The sequence below is a fragment of the Dermochelys coriacea genome, chromosome 6, assembly GCF_009764565.3.
Source record: "Dermochelys coriacea isolate rDerCor1 chromosome 6, rDerCor1.pri.v4, whole genome shotgun sequence".
Classification (NCBI taxonomy): domain Eukaryota; kingdom Metazoa; phylum Chordata; order Testudines; family Dermochelyidae; genus Dermochelys; species Dermochelys coriacea.
The window spans coordinates 29,726,892-29,751,615 of NC_050073.1; the positions used below are offsets into that span (position 1 = coordinate 29,726,892).

Sequence of the window (24,724 nt, forward strand, 5' to 3'; positions counted from 1 at the left end):
TAAACTAATCAAATACAAAGTATATTTTAAAATAATTTTAGCTAGGATTACAAAAACATTAGCCACCTAATATTGCATTAATAACTTTTAAAATGTATTAACTCCAATAGATTAGGAACCTAACATTGTTTCACTTGAGAGGGAAAGGATCAGAAGTAATCCATACATTAACATTTAAACAAACATGTTTTTCACACACACAAGTGCTAAGGATTCAGTCATCAAGATTTGAGAAAGAAAAATGTCTGATAATTCAAGCTCAGAAGCAAATTTATTCCCCCCTCCTCTCCAAGCACCCAGTAAAGGTTTTCAAGACTGAACAATGTCTTTGATAAATCTTTAGCTTGGCTCAGTGAATGATCTTTATGTCTGATGGGCCCAGTGGCTTATTACATACATTAAGGTTATAGTAGACTAATTATTAGAGAGTGTCTAAAAAAAGTACTTGGAAATAATCTGAGTCTGCCTTTGGGGTTTTTCAGGAGAGCAAGCAAGATGTTTTCCCAGGGAATCCCCCTCCCCACCAAATTTAACTAATTTAAAATTAAATAGAATGATGTTTCTGTTACTAGCCTCCAAGGCTATGTCTATACTGCCCTGTAAGCCCCAGGTGAGTAGAACTAGAGTTAGCAAGCCTTGATTTTGTTAACCCATTTGTAACCCTAGGTTAGGAATTGTTGAACCCTGGGTCTCAACCTGGGGCTCCAGCATCTACATTGCATTATCCAAGACCATGTCCAACCATCCATATCCTAGACTTCCTAGCACTGCCCCAAAATGTGGCTGCTCTAGCCCTTTGTTCATGGTGCAGAATGGGAAAACTTGACTGTCCAGAGGATAAAGGAATTCAGCCCATGGGATTGTGGGATGCTTTTGGCAAACTCTCAGAGGACACATCCAGTGTGACTGCATCTATGTTGCAAAGCAGTGGAACTTGTACTCTGTATCCTGGTTTTACTCAGGCCCTTCGCCCCATGAAATCCTGGGACCACACCCTGGGTTAGCATGATTTGTGTGTAAACGGAAGGGGGCTTAGGCTCTGGGTTTATATTGCAGTGTAGACATACCCCAACAGAAACAGAACCCAGCTGCTTATGTTGGGCTTTGTGCATTCAGAATTGCCAGCATCTGAACACTGGATAGCTCTCTAAAGAAGTTGTTGGTCTGAGCTACTAATAAACTGTTCCCTCACTCTTATCCAGAGAGCACTCTTCCTTACAGGGCTCTCTGGACATTTTAGTGAAATTTAGGTTCTCTCCTTTCTCTTTTTCCAATTGTTTAACTGTAGAATTGAAAGTAATGAACAATATTAAAGAAACTAATTATACTAAAAATATTAAATTCTAAAGCTACAAACCAGAAATCTAGAACATTTAAGGAGATAAAGAAATTTCACACAACACCTTCCCACAAATCTTAATACACAACATGAAGTAAGGAACTGTAAGTGATAAGTGATCAGCACAGATCTCATCATCTGGTCATCAGTGTCTGATTTGTATCATCCTAAATCCCTAGATATGGCAATTGTCTTAGTCTGATCAGCATCACAATGACAGTACTCCATAATTAGTCATTAGGATTGTTTGTGCAAAATATTAAAATCCTCAGACATGACCAAACACCAGGTTTTCTTACTTTGCTCTGACACTACAAACAAACAAACTAAATCTATTCTGCAAGGATAACCAGTGCATTGAAGTTGGCTTAGTAATTCTAAGTTCCTGTAAAAACTATTTCAGAACACTTCAACTATTTATAAATAGATTCAGCTAAAAACTTACTGTATGTTCAGAAAAAAGGTGAAGATAGTGCACACAAAAGAAAAGTCATTACAAGTTTGTATAGTTTTGTTTTATTATCAAATGCAAAAAAGACATTTAGTAATGGTGTCTAGAAAATATTGTTTACTAGAATTATACAACTCCAAAGAGAACAGGTTACCTAACAGTTCAAAATGCCTTGATATTTCAAAGGAGCTACATTTTTTTTATCTTCTACCTCCCCACTCACTTCATGACAGACATTATTTTCCTGTTAGAAAGCTGTGCCTACCTCTTATCACGTGCTGAATTTCCTTCCAGTGAAAAGGCATTGCAAGCGTTCCATAACTGTGCCTTACCCCACATTCTTTTCTGTTCTTTTCATTCTAATGCCTGTAGTATTCAGATACCCTGAAGTAGGTTCTAGGGATGAGGGACTGTTCAAGGAATTTATCTTGGCATCCACTGAAGATATATATGGAACAGTTGACTAGAAGCCAATTAAGTTTTGCAAAAGAAGAGAATTGTAAGGTAAAGTCCTTTCTATGATATAAAAAGCTACTGTGCTGGGAAGCCAATTAGAACATGGTTGGAGCAGTTTTAAACTTCATAACACAGCTTAGTCCTATCTACACAGTGAATTGTGACTACCCTGTAAAATCCAAGGCTCTAGCACGATTCATAAGGACTTGAAACATATTTCAGACTCTTCTATGACAAGAGTCCCTCAAACTGCAGTTTGACAGTGTACATGAAACCTAAAAGTAAAATCTATACTGACCTATGTCAGGCAGGACACACAGAAATGTTTAGAGATGCCATTGGACTAGCAGTGGTGCTGCACCATCTCTAAAGAGTGACTTTTTTTCTGACCGAGGTTAACACTACAGTAGGAAGAAGTCTCACTGTTCAGACTGATAGATCCAAGGTCATAGAACATTATCAACCTTTAAAACTAAAGTACATTTTTAGATTAAAAATTCTAAACCCATAAATACCCAAAGCTATATTTAACAAAGAAACTTGTAAACAAGTGATAAAACATTGATGTTTTAGTTAGCAACACAAAACCACCTGTTTATTGTGCAGTCCACATCGGAATGAAAAATTCAATAGGCATTGAAAAGTTAGTTTACATAAAAGAAAAACAGATGACAGAAATAGTGTAGGCAAATAATATATATTTCCTATATATTTACACATAATACTGTGATAAAATGAATGAGTCAATCCACATTACGTTACAAAAGAACAAAGCTGTTGAAGGTACCAGTACCTTTCATATTTCCCATTTATAGTACTGTTCTCTTATACCTAAAATGTTCCATAACATGACAAGTTTTCAGGATAAGAAAACACTGTACAAAATTTCAGCCGAGTAATTCCTCAGAAATCTGAGCATTGCAAAGCAGGTACTAATGAGTCAGGACCTGATTCAGACAGATACTTAGGCAGTGCCTAACTTTAAAGCATGCAGATGCTGACTTCTGTGGGACTTACTCACGTACTTAGGCACATGCTTAAGTATCATGTTGAATTGGGAGCTTATATTTCAAAGGGCCCACTGACAATGCAACAAACTGACAACAGTAGTCAGAGGTTTCAGAGTAGCAGCCGTGTTAGTCTGTATTCGCAAAAAGAAAAGGAGTACTTGTGGCACCTTAGAGACTAACAAATTTATTAGAGCATAAGCTTTCGTGAGCTACAGCTCACTTCATGCATCCGATGAAGTGAGCTGTAGCTCACGAAAGCTTATGCTCTAATAAATTTGTTAGTCTCTAAGGTGCCACAAGTACTCCTTTTCTTTTGACAACAGTAGTGATAACTATTCAAGAGAAGGTATCATATACCTTAGTGGATGATAAAACACTACCAATTACCCACCAATCAGAACACAGAATGCAGCCTTCTAGGTTATGTATAAAGTGTAAGATTTTTATTACATGATGAACTGAGCTTTACATGGCAATATTTCAGATAAACAGAAGAATTGTGTAATAATTTGCATACCTGATAAAACTTTTTAGCCCGATGAGTTGTAATGGTAACAGGTTACTATTGCCAAGACCAAGATTCCCTCCCCTCTGTCCCAAATTCTCAAGTAATATATCCTAAGAATTGTAAGTCGCTTATAATTACTCTATTTGCTTTAATCATTTAAGGACTGAAAAATATTGTATAACAAAATCTGGTAATTATCTTAAATTGGCAGATAAGTCTATGCATCTGAAATACTGGCAAAACTAGACAAATTAAAATCAGTCTGAACAAACATTAAAAACTTCAGAGTTAATCAACAAGCCAAGATAAAATTCTGACCTGCTCTTCAAAAATAAAATCTACAGTATGGGAATGATTTGACTGAATTTGTTAATCCAGTTAAAGCAGTTCAAGTATTTAAATTGAGACAACACTAATGAAAAGAAAGAAGAAAGCAGTTTAGCTTCCTGCAGTTTTACATCACTGGAATTTAAGGTACTACTCCAAGAGAGAAGCCTTATGTTTTACAAGTGAGTGCCATTGTACTTTACATTATTCTGGGACCAGTAAGGACAAAAGCAGATGAAAGGGGAAAATTAGAATGAAGAGAAAATTATTCAGAGCAAACCATTAAGTTACATGCAAGTCTTCAAAGTCATGTACAATGCTACAAACTACATTGACCAATCAAAAGTTATTTGAACTTTTAGAAACCAATATTTGCAAGTTGCATTTTAAGCTATCCAATTTTGCCTTTCTGCCACATATATGAAGCAGAGCAAAAAGCTAACTAATCTTCTGTGTTTTGAGTTCCCTCCTCTTGCTTTCAAAGGATAAAACACTGATGGTTTGGGCTACAAAACTATATGCAGAGTATTTCTGAACACAGTTCCTTGAATTTCAGACAGTAAAATGCGCTCCTTTAAAGAAATAAGGAAGTTCTTATCCCTTACAAGTCTCCCCTTTTTTTACATTGCTGATCTGATAAAAAACAAAACATACATATGACCATCAGAAGTACTGATCCTGAGATGAATTATGGGAAATTTAGATCCAATGTGCTCTTTATTCAAACTTTTGTTTAAGCTTCTTCTGGAAAATAGCTGGCAGAATAGAGAGAATAGCTAGAATCATGAGAACAAATACAGAGTTCCAGGAAACTGCTTCCCCTGCTGTTGTAAGCTGGTACAGTGTTGTTCCTGCCTTAATTGCTACAAAAGATGGTGGTGCAACACCTATGTGTGCGGAGATAAAACAAAGAATCAGTTAAAAAGTAATTATTATTATTTAGTAAGCTTTATTACAAACAGATTGTTATATTTAAGTCTCAACACCATATTACAGTTAAATTACATGCTGTTTTTCCCTACATAGTTAGTGGCTAATAATAAAATAAAATAAGTGCTAAGTAGATAATTTTTGTTTGTATTTTTGTTTAGCTATGCAGCTCAATAAAACTAGAAGGTTGGAAAAATATAATTTTCTTGTAACAAGGAAAAGATGGAGTTTCCGAAACCTCTCGAAGCACCTAATCTAGTAGACATACCAATGAATAGATGTATTTTGACATCATAGGGTTGTTTTTTTAAGGGGAAAATAATTCACTTGTTCACCAAGATAGAGACAATTCCCATCCTGTAAGATTAATTTAGTTACCACTTTCTTTTAGGTTCAGTCAAGACATAATAAATAATAATACCGCCTAGCTCTTATATAGATCTCAAAGCACATCAGTATTATCATCTTCATTTTACAGATGGGGAAATGGTGCACTGACTTTCCCAAGATGACCCAGCACTCCAATGGCAGGGCTAGGAATTGAACCAAGGTCTCCTGAATGCTAATACAGTGTCTCATCCGCTAGACTATACGGCTTTCAATACAGTTAATAGTATATGAATAGCTCATAGCCCATGTGAAAAATATTTGTAACAAAATGTAAACTGAAGCCTATACAAAACATTTTTTGAATATCATTAGGAAATTAATCCGTTCAAAAAAAATGACAATGGTAAACAAATGGGAGAAAAACAAGCCCTTGATGTGAAAACAAAGATTCTGAGGCAAAACAATTTTGCATAAAGAACATGAAGTAAATCTGAATTTCCCTTTTCAATTAAAAAAACAGTCATTCTACTTCAAAGGGAAAAAAAAAAGCACAAAATGGAACAAAGGACACTGCTGAAGCACACAGATTTGGCATGTAATCTTGGACAAGTAATTGAACGTCTGTCTCATTTTCCCCAAATGTAAAATGGGAACACTACTGAGTAAGAAGTGAGGCCCTCACATATTATGATGATCAGCTCCATAGAAAAACAAATAAAAGAAATAGTGTAGCCATGTAATCATTTAGTTGACCAGTAGATGCTGATATATACTAAATGATTCTCTGAAGGAGGGGGGGGGGAAACAATGGGGTCCTTAAAATGCTTTAATTTATTAACCAAAATTCTTACCTAGAAAAGTACCAATGAAAAATACTTTAAGTGGTACATTTATTACAGGAGATGTTATATTGATAAACCAATTAGGAAGAAAAGGCGTTATTCTCAAAAATATTATGTAGTTAATGAGGTGTTCTCTGTGTCGTTCAACCTGCCACAAAATTAGAAAAAATTCAGTAAAATCCTTGTCTTTGAAAAAACACATGTATTATTAAATAAAGCTGCTCTTATTGAGATACAGTGCATCTGCAGTCTAGTTATTAGCTAACAAGTTTATATAGCTTTCTTTAGTGGAAACAAAAGCAAAAAAAAAAAAATAGACAATATATTTAAACAAGTTCCGACTGGAGCTTGTGAGGAGGTTCAGGAAAACATTTATTAAATATAGTGCTGAAGTTAGCTTAGAAATTCTGACTTTTGGGATTATATCTACTCAGTGAACTAAATCAACTCACTCTTTAACAAGGAAAAGTAGTTCACCAAAGAGCAACTATTGGTCTTTGTTTGTGCAGCTACATCAAATAGAAAAGCAAAATGTATAAACTTAGATCCAGATGCCCTTTTACACCACATATTGGAAAACCTTATCCAGACTTGAGGTTTTACTATGTTTATACACCAAGGTTAGACACAGTAGATGTGTCTACATAAGGAATGAGGTGCATTTAAACACGAGTTAGCAAGGGAAGCCTAAGGCTTAGTCTGACTAGCTAACATTAAAACTAATAATTATGAATACTCGTCAACACTTTTTATCCTAGTGAAAAACAAGAGGAGTGAAGCCTTAAACTATAACACTGTTTGATCTTACCTGTGGACCTAGAACCAAGATATGTTATCTGATTTAGAAACGGCTTCTCAACATGCTTATAACATGTTTTTGGGCTGTTCATGTATGTAGCTTTACTAGCGGACATAGGTTCTAGATAGCAAGTGCTTAATGTTTTCACTTAATTGGAAAATACCCCAGGCTTTAGCACAATTCTTAAAATTGTCTCGGTTTCATCTACACTGCAGAACCAGTTGTGTTGGAAGAGTAATGGGTCAACTACATTGTAATCAAATCCCACTCCCACAGTTGAATAGTCATGTAAGTGGGACTAGAGACCCTATATACACAAATAGCGATAACAGCTTAATATGATTCCTGCCAAAACAGATCAGGTACAGCTTGCCTGGCTATGGAGAAACAGTTTAAAAAAAAAAAAATGTTAAATGAACTATACATCCAAAACAAAGGTTTGTAAAACACTTATTCCTGATCCACAATTGCCAGAAAAGTTGGCTTTAAAGTTGGTTTAAGAATAGAACATTGGGCACAGAAAGTAGAGAGTATGGTTTTGTTCATCAAGAAAATCTCTTCCAGTGAAATTCATCCAAGAGGATGTTTACTGTTGCAACATTAAAAAAAAAATCATGTTTTTAAAAATCTGAAATAAGAGAGTTACTGCAGTTAGACAGATTAACTCTGAACTCAAATTTAAGAGGACAGTTTAATTTTTAAATATTAAGCTGATTCCTTATATGAAAGAATTTAAATATCACATTAGAAAGACTACATATTTAATTGTATTTGCTGAACCTGCTTAATGCTAAATTTGCTTTCCACCTCATTCCATAAATGTGCTTTGGGCCAGATTCTGCCATGCTTATTCATACTAAGTACAGTAGTACTGTACACTCAATGAGTTGCACCATTTGCTTTAAGGAGAATACATTTGGAGTGAGGTACTAGGTATGAGTAATGATAGCAGAATCAGCCATTTCTTATTAGGTTTATTGTGAACACCAAAACCCTTATGATTCCATCTTCTTCAATTCACATTTTATATAATCAGCATGAATGTTTACCAAAAGCAACTTTACCTGCTCTGCCCATTTCACTGCTTTCTCTGTTAAATATCTGTACACAACTGGACGTCCAACTAAATATGAAAGCATGTAACAGAAAGAGGCTCCAAGTCCAGAACACTGCAAGTGGAAAAAAAAAAGTGAGAAGAAATTCTTTGCAATTTGTACAACAATCTCTAATTTGTACAACAAATCTCTAATCTCTAATCTGATTTCATTAGCAGTAGAGGGCCTGGCTCCATACAGCTATCCATTTCGGCTGCTTTACAGGGTTCTCCTTTAATTGTCTGTGTTAGCCACTCCTACATATACACATACAACACCTATTGTTATATTTTTTATAACTGCTTTGCTTACGCCACTGTGGTCCATGGACAAGCTCCATTCAGGTGGTCCGCAGATAGTTCCCTCTAAGGATTTTCCACCGAATGCATCCGATGAAGTGAGCTGTAGCTCACGAAAGCTTATGCTCAAATAAATTTGTTAGTCTCTAAGGTGCCACAAGTACTCCTCTTTTTGCGAATACAGACTAACCTGGCTGCTACTCTGAAACTTCCCTCTAAGGTGTGCACCTGAGCGGCTGCACACGAGAATGAAGGGCCATCCACTAATTAGTGGAGTCACACAAGCAGGCACAGCTCCACTAATTAGCTGCCTGGATCCTGGAGAAGATGCACATGTAAGGTGAGGTGGTGGCCTTGGGGGGAACGGAATTTCGGATGTGCAGGGCTGTGGTGGCCAGAGAAAGAGGTGACTTTCCCCAGCTCCAGTGCTATGGCTGCAGGGGAGAGACAGCCCTCCTTCCCTGCCTCAGCTCCATGGTGGGGGAAATTTCAGAGTAGCAGCCGTCTTAGTCTGTATTTGCAAAAAGAAAGGTGTACTTGTGGCACCTTAGAGACTAACAAATTTATTTGAGCATAAGCTTTCGTGAGCTACAGCTCACTTCATCGGACGTATCCGATGAAGTGAGCTGTAGCTCACAAAAGCTTATGCGCAAATAAATTTGTTAGTCTCTAAAGGTACCACAAGTACACCTTTTCTTTATGGTGGGGGAGAGAAAGCCCCCCTCCTTCCCAGCCCAGCTCAGGGGATGCCACAGCAGGGGAGAGACAGCTCTCCCCAAGCTACTGCTTAAAAAAAAACTTATGGAAATCACTTGTCCACACAAGTGGAAACCATTAAGGCCAGATCTTTGTTATCTGGTATAGTTCTGGCTCTTCAGAGTACTTCCATTGACTCTTAAGTAGGGGTGCTGCTAGGTGTTTTGTAGGATAAAGACCTTATCTGCAAGTCTTTGAAGCAGGGATCTGTCTGCAAACTCCAAGCCATGTGTTAATGTGCTCCAGGGCTTGTAAAAACTCCGTGAGTCCACTGTGAGTTTCTGAGTTGGTGACATACACAATGTGAAACACCAAGAGATCTCTGCCTGTTTCTACAAGGCTTTGGTGCATTTGCACAGGGTGGGTCTTAAACACTCATTTAAAATACCCATAACGAACCACTTGATGTTTTACTTCCCTTCATATTTTCAGTGTTGTCACTTGTTTATTGTTTTGCTGTTTGTGTTACTTTATTACTTATTTTTACTGTTCTATGTGTGAAGTATTAATCAAATTAAGAGTTGACATCTCAGACAAATTTCATAAACCTGGGTGAATGCCTTTTACTCTCCTTTCCGGTATCAGAAAACCTTGTATTAATATTTGCAACAAGCATAACTATTTCTAGTTGACTGATAGATTTGTTTAGCATCTTAACGCAGAGCTATGTGTACAGAATATATGGAAGCAAGAGGGATAGTTAATTACTACTTTTCTTTTTTTTTTTTTTAATATAGCGCTTTTATCCAAAGCACTTTAACACAGTTAGCTAATGGTACAAACAACATTTGGAAAGATCATTAAGTGGTCCGCCAAGATCCTCAGCAATTTTCAAGTGGTCCATGAAAAAAGTTTGAGAACGACTGATTTAGGCAAAAAGATGCATTGGTTTACATCCATCTTAACATTCATTATAGATGTGACAAGATTACTTTCTATTCCAAAAATGCTAAATGAGAACAGTTACCACCAATCAGTTTAACAAGGCTTTGAAAAGTAACAATATAAATATATTCTAAATAGATTCAGATTCCTCAAATTGTGAAAACCCATCACCTCAAGGGCCCTCTAGATCTACTTGACTAACTCTCTCCTAAGCCCTTGAGGATCATCATCTTTTTGGCAGAAGAGGTCAAGACAAGACAAGACATGACACCCTTTGAAGCCTGTCAAGACCATTCAAGAACCTCTGTTTAAGCCGCAAAACTCAGCAGTTTAAAAACCCGTCCCAGCTCACACTGTTGTGTTACCAATAGGAACTGGAAAAACATTTTTTGGGGGGGGGAGGAGTATTTTTTGTAAGCATAGTGGTTTTGTTATGTACACAGTATCCCTCTGATTTTGTAATGTAATATACAGACCTAAATAATTAGTGGTCTGAATTTTAAGATGTATTTTGTAGGTAGTTTTCAGCATGAGTCAATAGGGGCCAGATTTTTGTAATTGCTCAGTACCCTGGCCCAAATAGCTAACACCAATGAAGTCTGGCTGAGCACTTTAGAAGCGTGGCTCTATCAGCTCAACAGTGCTGACTGAAGTCAGTGATAACAATCCAATTGCCTCATTGGACTCAATCAGGGCTTGTCTACACTACACCGCTTTTAGTGACACAGCTGTGTCGCTACTGGCACGCTGCTACAGCCGTGCAGCTAAGTCGGGCAGCGTAGGCGCTGTTTGTCAGCTCTCCTGCAGAAAAAAGCTTCCACCCCCAACAAGCAGCGTTTGCGTTGTCAGAAGGAGAGCGCTCCTGCCAACAACGTACTGTTCACACTGGCACTTCTTGCAGCAAAACTTTTGTCTTTTTGGGGGGGAGGGGGATTAACACCTTAAAGACAAAAAAGTTGTCATTCAATTACCAATGTAGACATAGCCTCTGTGCTAAAACAACCTCACCAACACCTCAGGGGTTAAGCTACAGAGATTAAGAGTGATACAGAGGCAGCATGCTCCTAAACCCTCCTTGACCACAACCACAGTCATCCCAAATGCCAATTGGGGGAAGGGGAGGGAGGAATACATACTTACCAGACAAACAAGAAATAAGGCTAATGGGAACGGATAAAGAAACCCTGAGAGGATACTGAGAAATATAGAGCCAGGTATAGCAAATGTTTGCAAGCTGAGTGCTTCTCAGTTAAGGATAGTGCATCGTGTTACTTAGAACTTTTACATTCTTCATTTTAAAAGTGATCATGGTATTTACCAACTTGCAAGCTGAACACTAGAAATAGTACATCTTCAAAATACTACTGTTGGCATAAGCAGTTTACAAGAGATATTTGGGGAGCACTGCATTAATATTAGTTTTTAAGGCCTTGCCCACATAAACTTGCACCAATTTAACAATCTTTTTTGCAAAGACACTTTTAGTTAAGTCAGCACAAACTGTTTTCTTCTTTCAGATTTTAGGTTTAGTGTTCATTCGAGAGATGGGATGACTGAAACCGCTTTGATAAGGTACAGTACAAATAAGTACTATATAACCAGTAACAAAATCTCATTCTTCACCCACAGCATACACATACCGTTCCAGCCTCACACCACTTTTCTTAGATTTTAAGGCCAGAAGGGACCACTAGGATAATCTAGTCTGACCTTCCACATAACTCTAGCTGTAGACTTTTCACCTCGTCATTCCTGCCCAAACCTTTAACTTCTGTTTCAGCTGCAGAGTATTTTTTCCCCTCCCAGAAGTTGCCAAAACATCCTAAAGATTGTGGAGGTTTTATGGGTGTTGGTACTAGGATAAGACCAAACCCATATTTGTTTGGGACATACGCTAGAATTTGAAACCAAGTCTTCAAAAGTTAAAATCTAATACAATAATCCATTGTATGGGCTTAATTTTAAAGAGTGACACGTTTGCACACAAACCAATAGTAATATCAGACAGCCATGAGATCGCCTTCCTACCCTAAATTTCTTCCCTTTTAAAAACCTCTTCATCCTAGAGGTCCATGTTAAGGACTACATACTTTTCACTACATAAACTAGATAAGGGATGTCAAACATAGTCCAGATTAAGTTAAAATATTTATTTATGTGGTCAAGACATGTTCAACTTGTGCAGAAGTTCACTGGGTTTTTTCCCCCCCTTTCTAAAAAGGTGTATTTTAAGTCTTCTCAGCTGTAAAGGAAGCCATCCAAATGCAAACCTAGAGTAACTGATGCCATGTAGGCATGAATCTGAAAGCAACAGTGACTCAGAGTGATGGACTCCCTTGTCCAGTATTAATTTGCTTGAAGTGTCAATTCAAACTCAATGATTATACATCATTGTTGACCACTTTAGCAAATGAAATTGAGAAAGTGGTCGCAACAAAGTCCATGGGAACTGGGAGTTGCTGCCTGGAAGTAGAGGAAAAGGAGTTCTTGGGGGTCTTGCCACCAATTCAGCTCCATGTTGATATGAGGTGGGACTACAACCTTGTTCATCTGATGTCTTATCGAGTAGCAGGCTAACTGGAGCCAAAGCTGAAGGGGCCACAAGTGGAAGTCTGGAAAGCGCTGTCACAAGCACTTGCCAATGTGGTATACAATTCCAAGGCAAGTCTGTATCATCATATTCAGGTTTGATTTTATTCTGTTTAAAAATTACTACAATGATAGGACTCTGTCCTCTGGAAGAAAAGCCCTCACTGACCAGAACTGATCATGGCTCCTATGAACACTAATTTCAGAGTAGCAGCCGTGTTAGTCTGTATTCGCAAAAAGAAAAGGAGTACTTGTGGCACCTTAGAGACTAACAAATTTATTAGAGCATAAGCTTTCGTGAGCTACAGCTCAGTACTTGTGGCACCTTAGAGACTAACAAATTTATTAGAGCATAAGCTTTCGTGAGCTACAGCTCACTTCATCGGATGCTGTAGCTCACGAAAGCTTATGCTCTAATAAATTTGTTAGTCTCTAAGGTGCCACAAGTACTCCTTTTCTTTTTATGAACACTAATATTAGTGATGGGGAAGGACGATTCTTCTTAGTTCACACGGAAGCACACTTCGGCAAAACAGATAGAAGGCACATTTCAGGCTTGTTGACATCTATTGTTGGGATCAGGTAGACATTGATACTTCTTTGGTTTGCAGCCACAACTAAGCATTTTGTGAAGACTCACTGCTTGTACTAGTAGTGAATACACTAGTAATTTCAGGTACTTCCTGTGGGCCGGGTGGATGGCTATGCAGAAGTAGGAGTACTGTAAGTCAAGAATTACAAGCCTCTACTGAGTCTGAAGAGATGGAATGATGGAGGCAAGCGTTACCATACTGAATCTGTGTCATTTTCATTCAATCTCCTCAACTCTAGGATAGGACAAAGGCCCCCTTTCTTCAGAATAAGGAAATACCAGAATATCTTTCCCTGTATTCCTGCAGTACCTCTTTTATGACTTCTAGACAAAGCAATGAGGCCAATCCTGTTTGGAGTGGGTTATCATGAGAAAGGTTTCTGAAAAGACAGGAAAGGAGGACTACATAGGGGGAAAGGCAAGGAAATGGTTAGAGTAGCCAGGGCTGATGTCGTCTAGCACCCATTGGTCAACTGTAATCACAACCCGCACCTGGTGAAAAGAACAAGGTGGCTTCTGAAGGTCAGGGTAGGCTCTAACTTGGCTCCAGTGTGTCTCCTTAAATCTCAGGGCCTTTCACAGAGGTACTCCAATTATTAAGTACGGAGTAGAAGGGAGCTCTGTTTTGGGGACGATATATGTACGATACAATAGGGACTGGGGTGCATTCCACTAAGGATCACAACGGGGATCTAAAATCCTTAATGGAGTAGAGCACTTCAGCTGTTTGGCTGCTGACAAGCTCCATCCCTTTGAAGGGCAGGTCCTCTACAATGCATGGCATTTCCAAGAAATGCCAAAACACTGGAAACCAAAGCCCATCTCATGGTGATGGCAGTGTCCGATACAACTGTGGCTACTTGTAGGCATATCTTTGAGGCCATTTGACCCTCCTTCATGAGCTCTCAGAGTTCCCTCTTATTATCCTGTGCGAGCATTGCTGTCATGTCACAAAATTATATTTTGACCAAAGCCTGATATTTTACTTTAGAACACAGAGCTTAGTAGTGATGCTGAGGAATCAGTCTTAAACCAAAAAAGGTCCATTTTTTAAGTGGTCTTTTCTGGGATGCCCTTTGCAGAGCTGGATTTTTCCCGTACTGCTGATATCACAGTTACGGTGGGCATATAAATTTTCAAAGCTCTTTTGGGCTCCTCTTTTTTGCTCCTTATAGATGAAGGAGCAAGAGTGGTTGAGGTCTGCCAAAGGTGAAGATTATACCCTTCGAGTTAAAGTGTGCCTTCACAGATAGGGAGGGCAATCCTGGCTGGGGCTGAGGAGTTCAGGATGTCAAAGATCTTAATCGACCTTTTCCTGGGTCACTGAGATTTCAATGCTCAGGGCCTCAGAGAACCAGGTCTGCAGGTACTAGAATGCGTTGAAGGTGTCAGGTGCAAGTGCTACTGCCTCATCTAGTGACAAGGGAGGTTGCTGGAGCTCTTTTGGTATTGCCTTTTCACAGAGGCCCATGTCTGGCTCAAGCAAGGGAGATCTGGCTAATGACCCCCCTATGGAGCACGATCTTCTCTTCCATAAGAGATGGGAGGGAGATCTGCTCCAGCACACATGATGTGGTTCCCTAGTATGATGATTAGGGGCAAAGTGCTTAATTCACTGGTAAGGAAACTTGTAAAAAAAATTTAGTATTAATCATATTTTAAAGTACCATCCTGATATTAACTGTGTGTGACTGATCAGAACAACAAGACAAATATAGTATCAAACTCCCAGAGTAAATGAACAAAGTGTACAATTGCTTTGTAAGCATATTTCAAGGGTTTGAGATAAACACATCACAGCATGCACATTAGTTGACCAAAGTCTGTCACTAATCTAAGAACAACATTTAACTATTAGAGCAGCAGATGTCATGGTGTTTAGACAACCGATTAAAACAAAAAACAAAACAAACAAAAAAACTTGTTACCTTACATCTATCTTTGTCATTTCAACTAATTTCCCTTTTGTATAGAATCAATTTAAAATGTTATTTGTGAACCACTGCTTTTTGGAATAGAACCAGCTGTAAAATAAATTACTGAATTAATGACATTCAATAACCCTGTTTTGAGTTACTAAAAACTCTCATATTGAGATAGAGAAGACTTCCATTATCCTTTTTTAAAAAATTGTAAGTGGAACAGCCGTTGAAGGTTCATTTTTATCTAAGCATTTTTTATTACCATTACTAATTAATATATTCTGAACCCTGCATCACTACCAGCAACAACAAAAACTGCTGCTTGGACTAACAATTAGACTGTACTTTAATTCCAAATATCTTGTACTTGTTAACTTCACATAAAGAGATCCAGCAATTCTTTGTGTAAAATAGGCATTACAGGAATTAAGGAGTACCTTGAAATACTTCTGAGAAATGCCCTAAATATAAGTTTAAATTCTCTCATTCTTTTTACAGTAGCTGTAATAGATGCAGTGTTTGAGTATCTTAGGAATGTGTGACTGTACTTAATTTTGATTTTCTTTTTAAGATCTCCACAAGATCCATGCAAATGATTTGAAACAATTGAACCGCTATGTTTCTATAAAGCCAGATGGTTCTTAATATTTAACTTATAAACTATTTCCAAAAAGGACACTGTCAAGATTGGTAGATTTAAAACAGTGTTCTAGCTGCATTTACTAGTGTACATGTACACCGCACTTTCCTTCTGCCAGTCTGGTCCATTCTTACAGGCAGGAAGGCACTGAAATACACAAGAAAATAACTAAGTACTTTAGAGTTCAGTATTCTTCTGCATTTCAATACCTGGCCTAAAGACAACCCAATAGTTACATTTTTAATCTTCATCCTCTAATGAAGAAGAGCCAGTAAGCTTGTTTACATCCCTCCTTCAAATTTTTCAGAGAAAAACACCATTAATTGCAACTAAACTTTCATATCAGCAGGAAAAGGATACAAAACATATGTAGCAAAATAAGCCACTAATACTTGGACGTAGAAGGTGTCTTTGTATTTGGAGAGGACTTTTCCTAAGGCCTTAGCATCATCCATCTCTCTGGGAATCTTTATACATTCTCTCTCTTCTCTGAAGGTGGGGGAGCGGGGATGGGGGGGGGGGAAAGAGGGGAGGGGAAAAAAAGATTTCCAGGAATTAGGCTAAGTAATCAGTAAATACAATTTTAAAACTCATTTGCCCCAATACAAGATAATAAATCAAAGAGCTATAATGAGAGCAAAACAATTAGTCTAACTGCTAGTGATAACTTTCCTATGCAGAGAAAAATCTATAGGATTCTGCAGCTGAAACCCTCAGATAATTTTAGATGTTTTCAACATTATTTCTCCTTGTTCAGTTTATACAAATGAAGAAAAATTAACATTGATTGAGATTTTTTTTTTTTTTTTTTTTTTTTTTTTTTAAAAAGAGGGATGGAGTGTTGCCTCCTTCACAAGAGGAAACATTTTTTCAGGTATTTTGCCTTATGGGTGCATACTTTCTTTTTTCCCTTTAATTTGAAGTCTGCAGTATAATTTTTGTACTGTTATACCTTATTTCAATTAGTCATGAGACTGAATTTTATTTTTTTTGCCACTATAGTTAAAAGCAATACAACCTTCTCACTGTGGACACAATTATACCAGTATACATGTGCCTTACACAGGTATAGCTTATTTCCCCCACCCATATGAGAACAAAATACCAGTATAAATCACATTTATACCAGTATAACTGTATCCAAAGAGGGGAAGGTTGTACTAATTTAATTATAGCAGTATAGTTAAAGTGGTACAACTTTTGCTTTTAGACTAGCACTGACTGGCAGTCTCCAGCACTTGCTTCTGGATATTTCCAACTTTGAAGTTTTATATTTTGACTTTCTGGGTTGTCTTATGAATTTCCTCTCCCTCCCCTGTTTTTTTTTCAAATTTCTATCCCCTTATGAAAATGTTGAGGTATGTCAGTTTGGGGACCTCCTAAAACCTTTAGTTGTAGAGGATACTCCTAAGAAAAGCCAGCAAATTAATCCTTAATATACTTACTCACTAAGCTGTGGAAAATTTTTATATACTAGAAACATAATCGAAGCAGCAGACAGAAAGATGGATACTAATATGAGGAGTGACATTCGTGCTGATCCACCTTCTGTATGGGCCCTTCCTAAAATTTAACAAAATTATAGTTAACAAAAACAAATATGAGAGTTCAAAGTTATGCTTCCAAAAGTTTTTAAAAGCAAGTATTTTGTGGATAAAATCTTCCCACCAAAAAGCCATCTCTCTTATATTCCCTAGAAGCTGCAGGCAAAATCTTGCATTCCTTACTTGAGCAAAGTTCCCACTGACATAAACCGAAATAAGGACTACTGAAGCTGGCCCTCAATTAATACATTAAGGGAAAAAACCTGCTTTACACCCTTATTAACCACAGCAAAGTAACATGAGAACACGCAAGTACAGTACACTAAACTTTTTGCCAAAAATTTCCCACCACTGGTTTAGCTACAGTAAACAAAATGCTGATGGCCATGCTGTCTAACTCTGTTCAGGGAAGATCTAGTGCTGCACTAACTCAGGCCACCCAGGTGAACACTACAAGAAAAGGTATTTTTAAACACATTAACTAATCAAAGTAAATCCTAGGAGATACATTTACAAAATCATCTTGCCTTTTCTAGGCTAGGATTTTAACACATACTTATTAACATATTGTAGCTAACATGTTAAAAAACATCTTTTTCTAATGAAGACAAGGCCTAAGGAAAAGGTACTTTTAAAACTAGTTTTCACCTTAGTATACACAGGAAAGTTTTTTTTCCAGTATAACCTTAGATGTGACGTTAAACTGATATAACGATACAAGTAAACCCCTCCCCTAGCCAATGGAAATATTCTTTACTCCTGGGGGAGTTCTGCGCTACTGCGTACTCGTATATTTAATGAGTCCCAGAGATTTCTAATTTTCCACATAAAAACTTCTGCCAAAATGTTGATGCAGTTCCACCTTTTGCCCACCAGAGGGTGCTGTGGCAATAGAACAAATATGCAGCTGCCCTCAGGGAGGGAGAGAACTGTCTTAGCAGCAGTGCTTGTCAGGTCAGGTCAGTAGACAGGGGCTCTGGGGTGGAGGGGGTCAGATGGGGCTCATAAGGGCTAGTGGGGGAGGACAGACTGTCGCAGGGGCTGAATGGGAGTGGAGGCACAGGGCCACGGTGGGGAAGGAGGTGCAGAGAAACATGGCAACAGGGGGAGCAGAGCTACATAGGGACAGGGGAGTGGCTGGAAGAGGGTACAGGGACAGATGTGCCTGACTGAATGGGAGAGCCTAGGAGTCAGCCAGGTGTGCATGGGGGAAGCTCCCTAACAATCCTTCGCTACCCCACAAAAAACAACCTATTCCATACTTTTCCCACCCATACCCAACAGCGCTCCAAGTTCACACCCAGGCTTCTTCCCAGCAATTACTTCCCTCTCACTCAGCTCCTCCGTTACCTGTGACTCCTCCAAGCCTTTGCTCTGCTTCTGAGGGGTGTGGGAAATACAGTTTTGTATTGTTTTCAGAGTAGCAGCCGTGTTAGTCTGTATTCGCAAAAAGAAAAGGAGTACTTGTAGCACCTTAGAGACTAACAAATTTATTAGAGCATAAGCTTTCGTGAGCTACAGCTCACTTCATCGGATGCATTACAGTTTTGTATTGTAGTTTAGATGAATTATTACTCAAAGTTCTGTATTAATATGCCTAGCAAGGAATCTATTTGTCAAAAAACATTTCCTGAATCTTTTTTGTTGTCTATATTGTTAGAGACATACTTGCTGACAGGTATTTTGAAATAAATTACCAAAAATAATTGAAGCTGGTGTGATTATATTGTGTTATTTTGACAAATAAAATGTGCAGAATTTTGCAGAATTAAAAAATTCTGCGCACAATATTAAAAAAAAAATTGGTGCAGAATTCCACCAGGAGCAACTCTTATTGCAGTATGATGGTTTGCCTACATAAAGACATTCAGGAAAGTTAAGTTTAACTGGTGCAAAGTTAATGCATATTAACCCCCCCTCCTTCCATGGAGGCTCTTTTTCACAAGTAACGTTGCTTTAGTTTGCTGTAGCTCAGTCCTTGAGTGTAATACAGCTATACCAGCAAAACCCTCCAACCACATAAGCAGTTATACCAACAAGAAATGCTTTGGATGGTATAGCTAATACTGGGTTAGCAAGCAAAATGAGCTATACCTGCAAAGGCACTTTTTTAGCAGTATAAATGCATCTACACTAAGGCTTTTGCCAGGATAGCTATTTCATTAAAAATAAAAAAGCAAAAATTTTACATGTATACCTAGCCTTAGTTTCTCTGCTGGGGCTCCACAACACAAAAATCCCAAGATGATGGTTTCATTTGCAGCTCCTGGTGGCATGATTATGATGCCACTATGCGACATGCACAGCAATCTATTGCATTACCATTTCAATGTTGTAAGCCAGAAAAAGGATGATGAAACATAATAAAAACAAAACAAGTGCTCTGACTAGTTTCAAGTTTACTTACTTTGCCAATTTTGCCTTGAAGTCAGTGCAAATGTTTACCATAGTCACTTGATTTTACTGCCTCTGTTTTGTCTCAAGTGCTAGAGCCATGCAGCTACAAATTTAATTGGTTTTTTTTTTTTTTTTTTTTTTTTTTTTTTTTTACCACACACACACTACCACCTTCTCCAGGATGATAATCCAATATGAGGAAGGGAAATCTACTGGATGGAATAGTAGTAAAATTAAGCATGTGTGGGACATTAGTATGTTCTCTGTTTCTCATCCATTCCATCCAAATTTGTTCTAGCAGTTTGCAAGATATACAGTAGAGAAGTTATAAGTGACTAAAGATTTTAAAAAAAGAAAAGGAGTACTTGTGGCACCTTAGAGACTAACAAATTTGAGCATAAGCTTTTGTGAGCTTGTCTACAGCCAAGCTCTACGATATAACTGCATTTGCTCCAACCCCTCAGACAGAGACAAACACCTACAAGATCTCTATCATGCATTCCTACAACTACAATACCCACCTGCTGAAGTGAAGAAACAGATTGACAGAGCCAGAAGAGTACCCAGAAGTCACCTACTACAGGACAGGCCCAACAAAGAAAACAACAGAATGCCACTAGCCATCACCTTCAGCCCCCAACTAAAACCTCTCCAACGCATCATCAAGGATCTACAACCTATCCTGAAGGACGAGCCATCACTCTCACAGATCTTGGGAGACAAGCCAGTCCTTGCTTACAGACAGCCCCCCAATCTGAAGCAAATACTCACCAGCAGCCACACACCACACAACAGAACCACTAACCCAGGAACCTATCCTTGCAACAAAGCCCGTTGCCAACTCTGTCCACATATCTATTCAGGGGATACCATCATAGGGCCTAATCACATCAGCCACACTATCAGAGGCTCGTTCACCTGCGCATCTACCAATGTGATATATGCCATCATGTGCCAGCAATGCCCCTCTGCCACGTACATTGGTCAAACTGGACAGTCTCTATGTAAAAGAATGAATGGACACAAGTCAGAGGTCAAGAATGATAACATTCAAAAACCAGTCGGAGAACACTTCAATCTCTCTGGTCACTCGATCACAGACCTAAGAGTGGCTATCCTTCAACAAAAAAGCTTCAAAAACAGACTCCAACGAGAGACTGCTGAATTGGAATTAATTTGCAAACTGGATACAATTAACTTAGGCTTGAATAGAGACTGGGAATGGATGAGTCATTACACAAAGTAAAACTATTTCCCCATGTTATTTCTTCCCCCCCCACCCCCCACTGTTCCTCAGATATTCTTGTTAACTGCTGGAATTAGCCTACCTTGCTTGTCACCATGAAAGGTTTTCCTCCTTTCCCCCCTCTGCTGCTGGTGATGGCTCATCTTAAGTGATCACTCTCCGTACAGTGTGTATGATAAACCCATTGTTTCATGTTCTCTGTGTGTGTATATCAATCTCCCCTCTGTATTTTCCACCAAATGCATGCGATGAAATGAGCTGTAGCTCACAAAAGCTTATGCTCTAATAAATTTGTTAGTCTCTAAGGTGCCACAAGTACTCCTTTTCTTTTTGCGAATACAGACTAACACGGCTGCTACTCTGAAACCTAAAGATTTTAAATTGCACTGTGAAATCATGCCCATGTCCAAACCATGCTAATATAGTTTAATGTTTTTAACACAACCCAGAGTAGATAATCAAAATACTTGCCATACCTAGTCAGACCAAATACATACAGCTGCCTTACCCAAATGCACCTAACTGATAGGGCAACAATGTACTTAGAAAATCCCTTTCCAACTCTATCAATTTACAACCAGATATTAAATTATTCTACTACTTTACATATCCAGTAAGTCCACACAAATTAAAGCCCCAATCTCACAAGCCACTCTGTGCAAGTAAGGCTATGTGTGAGCACAGGGTTGCACAAGACAGGTTACAGAAGTGAAAACTAAGGATATATTTTCATTTTGAATACCCTATCATCAGGTTGGGTCACCAATTGCCTATGAACAGCCTTATGTACAACTGTGTGTAGTTTAGTACTGTATTTTATTAACATTGTTTCCCTGAAAATGCCCAGTCCTGACAAACTATCAAGTGACAACTCACAATTCATAGGTGCTGCAGACCCTTCTGTATGAGCCATTCACCCAAGAATGGTTCAGTAGAGTGCCCCTCACTAGCACATAACAGGGAGGGCTCAGATGACCAAAGTGAGATGTCTACTTTAAGACACTCAGATCCTGACCAATGGGGAAGTGACACAACTGGAAGGGAAACACTGGGGTGCAAAGAAGGAGCCACCAGCGGGTAACTGGCAGGGAGAGGCTTGCTCCCTTGCTTACCCTTCTGGAAGAAGGGTAGAGATGCCCATCAGCACAGAATGAGCCACAGCATCACAGCCCCGCAGGGGTCAGCATGTCCTCCGAGCTGTTTGCTTAACAGCAACACCTGCCCGGCTGACAACACTGCCCACCGCCTCCCCAAATCAATGCCACCTCAGTGCCTACACATCCCTGAACCATGACCCTACACAGTGCCCCTCTCCCTGCCCCCATCTCCCCACACTCCAACCCCACCAAACCAACCCCACCCCACCCCACTTCAGTGCTCCTTTCCCCAACATTGACCCCTCAGAGTCCCTTCCACTGCCCCTAACCGACTGACCCTACAGTGTTCCCTGCCCCCCATGCTACTCCAAACCAACCCCCCAGTGCCCCAACCCAGAACACTAACCCCACAGACCCCCCCACCTCCCCATTGACTCCAACTTAGCTCCCTTTGCAGTCCACTTCCCTTTGCACCAAACCAACCCCATATCAGTGCTCCCAACCCACACATCAACCACAGTGCCCCTCCCTTGACCTCCCCCTCGCACTGCCCCTACAGAGCCTCTCCCTGCCCCCATTGCCCCCTCCCCAGATACTGACCCCACAGAGCCCTTCTCTGCCCCCCATTGCCCCAAGCCACCCCCCAGTGCCCCCTCTGCATACACTGACCCCCCAGAGCCCTTCTCCCTGCCCCCCATTGACCCCACACCTTGACCCCCCAAAGCCCTTCTCCCTGTCCCCCATTGTCCCAAACCGCCCCCATGACCCCTCCCCAGACACTAACCCCCCGAGAGCCCTTCTCCCTGCCCCCCAGTGCCCCAAACCACACCCTCCCCGGACACTGAGCCCCCAGAGCCCTTCTCCCTGCCCCCCATTGCCCCAAACCATCCCCCAGTGCCCCCCAGAGCCCTTTTCCCTGCCCCCCATTAGTTCCAAACCGCCCCAGTGCCCCCTCCCCAGACACTGACCCCCCCGAGCCTTTCTCCCTGCCCCCCATAGCCCCAGACCGGCCCATTCCCCCCTCCCCAGAACTGACCCCCCGAGCCCTTCTCCCTGCCCCCCATTGCCCCAAACCATCCCCCAGTGCCCCCCCGGAGACCTTTTCCCTGCCCCCCATTAGCCCCAAACCGCCCCCAGTTACCCCTCTCCAGACACTGATCCCCCCAGAGCCCTTCTCCCTGCCCCCCATTGCCCCAAACCATCCCCCAGTGCCCCCCCAGAGCCCTTCTCCCTGCCCCCCATTGCCCCAAACCGCCCCCGCCCTGGACACTGACCCCATCCTGCCCCCAGCAGCGGCCCCGCTGCTCACACCGCCCCCCGGCGGCCATCAGGGCGGCACCTTGAACGAGCTGCCGCTGGGACCGGGCGCTCGCCAGCTCGCCGGGGCCCCGCTCCGCCGCTCTCCGCTGCGCCATGGCCCCGCGCTGCCAGGAGCCGGACGCCCGGCGACGAGACACAGGCCCAGCCAGGTGAGCCCAGGCCCGCCCGGCCCCAGGAGCCGCGAGAAAAAACGAGACGAGACCCGTCGCTGCCGTCACCCCGGCCCGGCCCCACACGGCGCATGCCCGCCGAACCGCTTTGGAGCTGCAGGCAGAGGACTCCGCCTTTAACTGGTAAATACGATAACGGCCAGCAGGTTTTGCGTTTTTAACCTGTTAATTACGACAAAGCCTTAAGTGTTGTAACGCTAAATCAAGATTGGGTGTTCAACCATGTAAATACGGTAATCCCTAGGCAGGGATATATGTTGTAAAACTGAGGGTGAGTTGCATGTTTCCGTTTATGCTAACGCCCAGTCACGGCTGCGTTTAGCCCGTTAAATACGGCAGCGCCTATCCAGATTTCACTGTTTCCCGCTTCCCATCCTGAAAACAGTAAAGCCTAAATCAGTGCGTGTTAAATGCTTAACCCAATAAATAATCTAAAACGGAGGGTAAAGTGAGGCAGGGCTTCCTGATTAACCCATTAAACATGGTTTAAACCTAAAAGTTGGACTTCAATAAATACGGTAATGTCCAGCTAGTGTTGCGTGTTTTACTGAGTAAATATGACAGGGTTCAGAGTAGCCGCCGTGTTCGTCTGTATCCGCAAAAAGAACGAGGAGGACTTGGTGAGAGCATCCGATGGAGTGAGCTGTAGCTCACGAAAGCTTAGGCTCAAATAAATGTGTTAGTCTCTCAGGTGCCACAAGTCCTCCTTTTCTTTTTGAGTAAATATGGTAGCCTGTTTAGCTATTGAATATAACAGTAAGGCAGGGCTGTGTGTCTCGCGCAATAAATAGGATCGTGCTGTTAAATATGGTCAAATATGCTCATCTGACACTGAATGTTTAACTGCTATACGTGGTAAAAAGAAAAGGAGGACTTGTGGCACCTTAGAGACTAACACATTTATTTGAGCATAAGCTTTCGTGAGCTACAGCTCACTTCATCGGATGCATTCGGTGGAAAATACAGAGGGGAGATTGATACACACACAGAGAACATGAAACAATGGGTGTTACCATACACACTGTAACCAGAATGATCACTTAAGGAGATCTATTACCAGCAGCAGAGCGCGGGGGGGGGGGCGAGGAGGAGACCTTTTGTAGTGATAATCAAGGTGGGCCATTTGCAGCAGTTAACAAGAACATCTGAGGAACGGTGGGGGGGAGAAATAACATGGAGAA

General features: G+C 40.4%; 1 protein-coding gene across 2 annotated transcripts; it reads right to left on the reverse strand.

The window, feature by feature from the left end:
- Positions 1–1,839: 1,839 nt before the first annotated feature.
- On the reverse strand, positions 1,840–23,669 carry TMEM41B (transmembrane protein 41B). Of its 2 annotated transcripts, XM_038405803.2 has the most exons (8): positions 23,393–23,527; positions 18,664–18,750; positions 17,215–17,332; positions 16,130–16,258; positions 11,167–11,260; positions 8,057–8,161; positions 6,203–6,341; positions 1,840–4,978 (listed from the first exon to the last, which is right to left on the reverse strand). In XM_038405803.2, the coding sequence occupies exons 3-8, from the start codon at positions 17,298–17,300 to the stop codon at positions 4,809–4,811; spliced, it is 723 nt and encodes a 240-aa protein (XP_038261731.1). In that variant the 5' UTR covers positions 17,301–17,332; positions 18,664–18,750; positions 23,393–23,527; the 3' UTR covers positions 1,840–4,808. The 2 variants fall into 2 exon arrangements, with proteins under 2 accessions (XP_038261731.1, XP_038261729.1); XM_038405801.2 differs by lacking the exon at positions 18,664–18,750 and having other exon boundaries at positions 23,393–23,669.
- Positions 23,670–24,724: the final 1,055 nt, after the last annotated feature.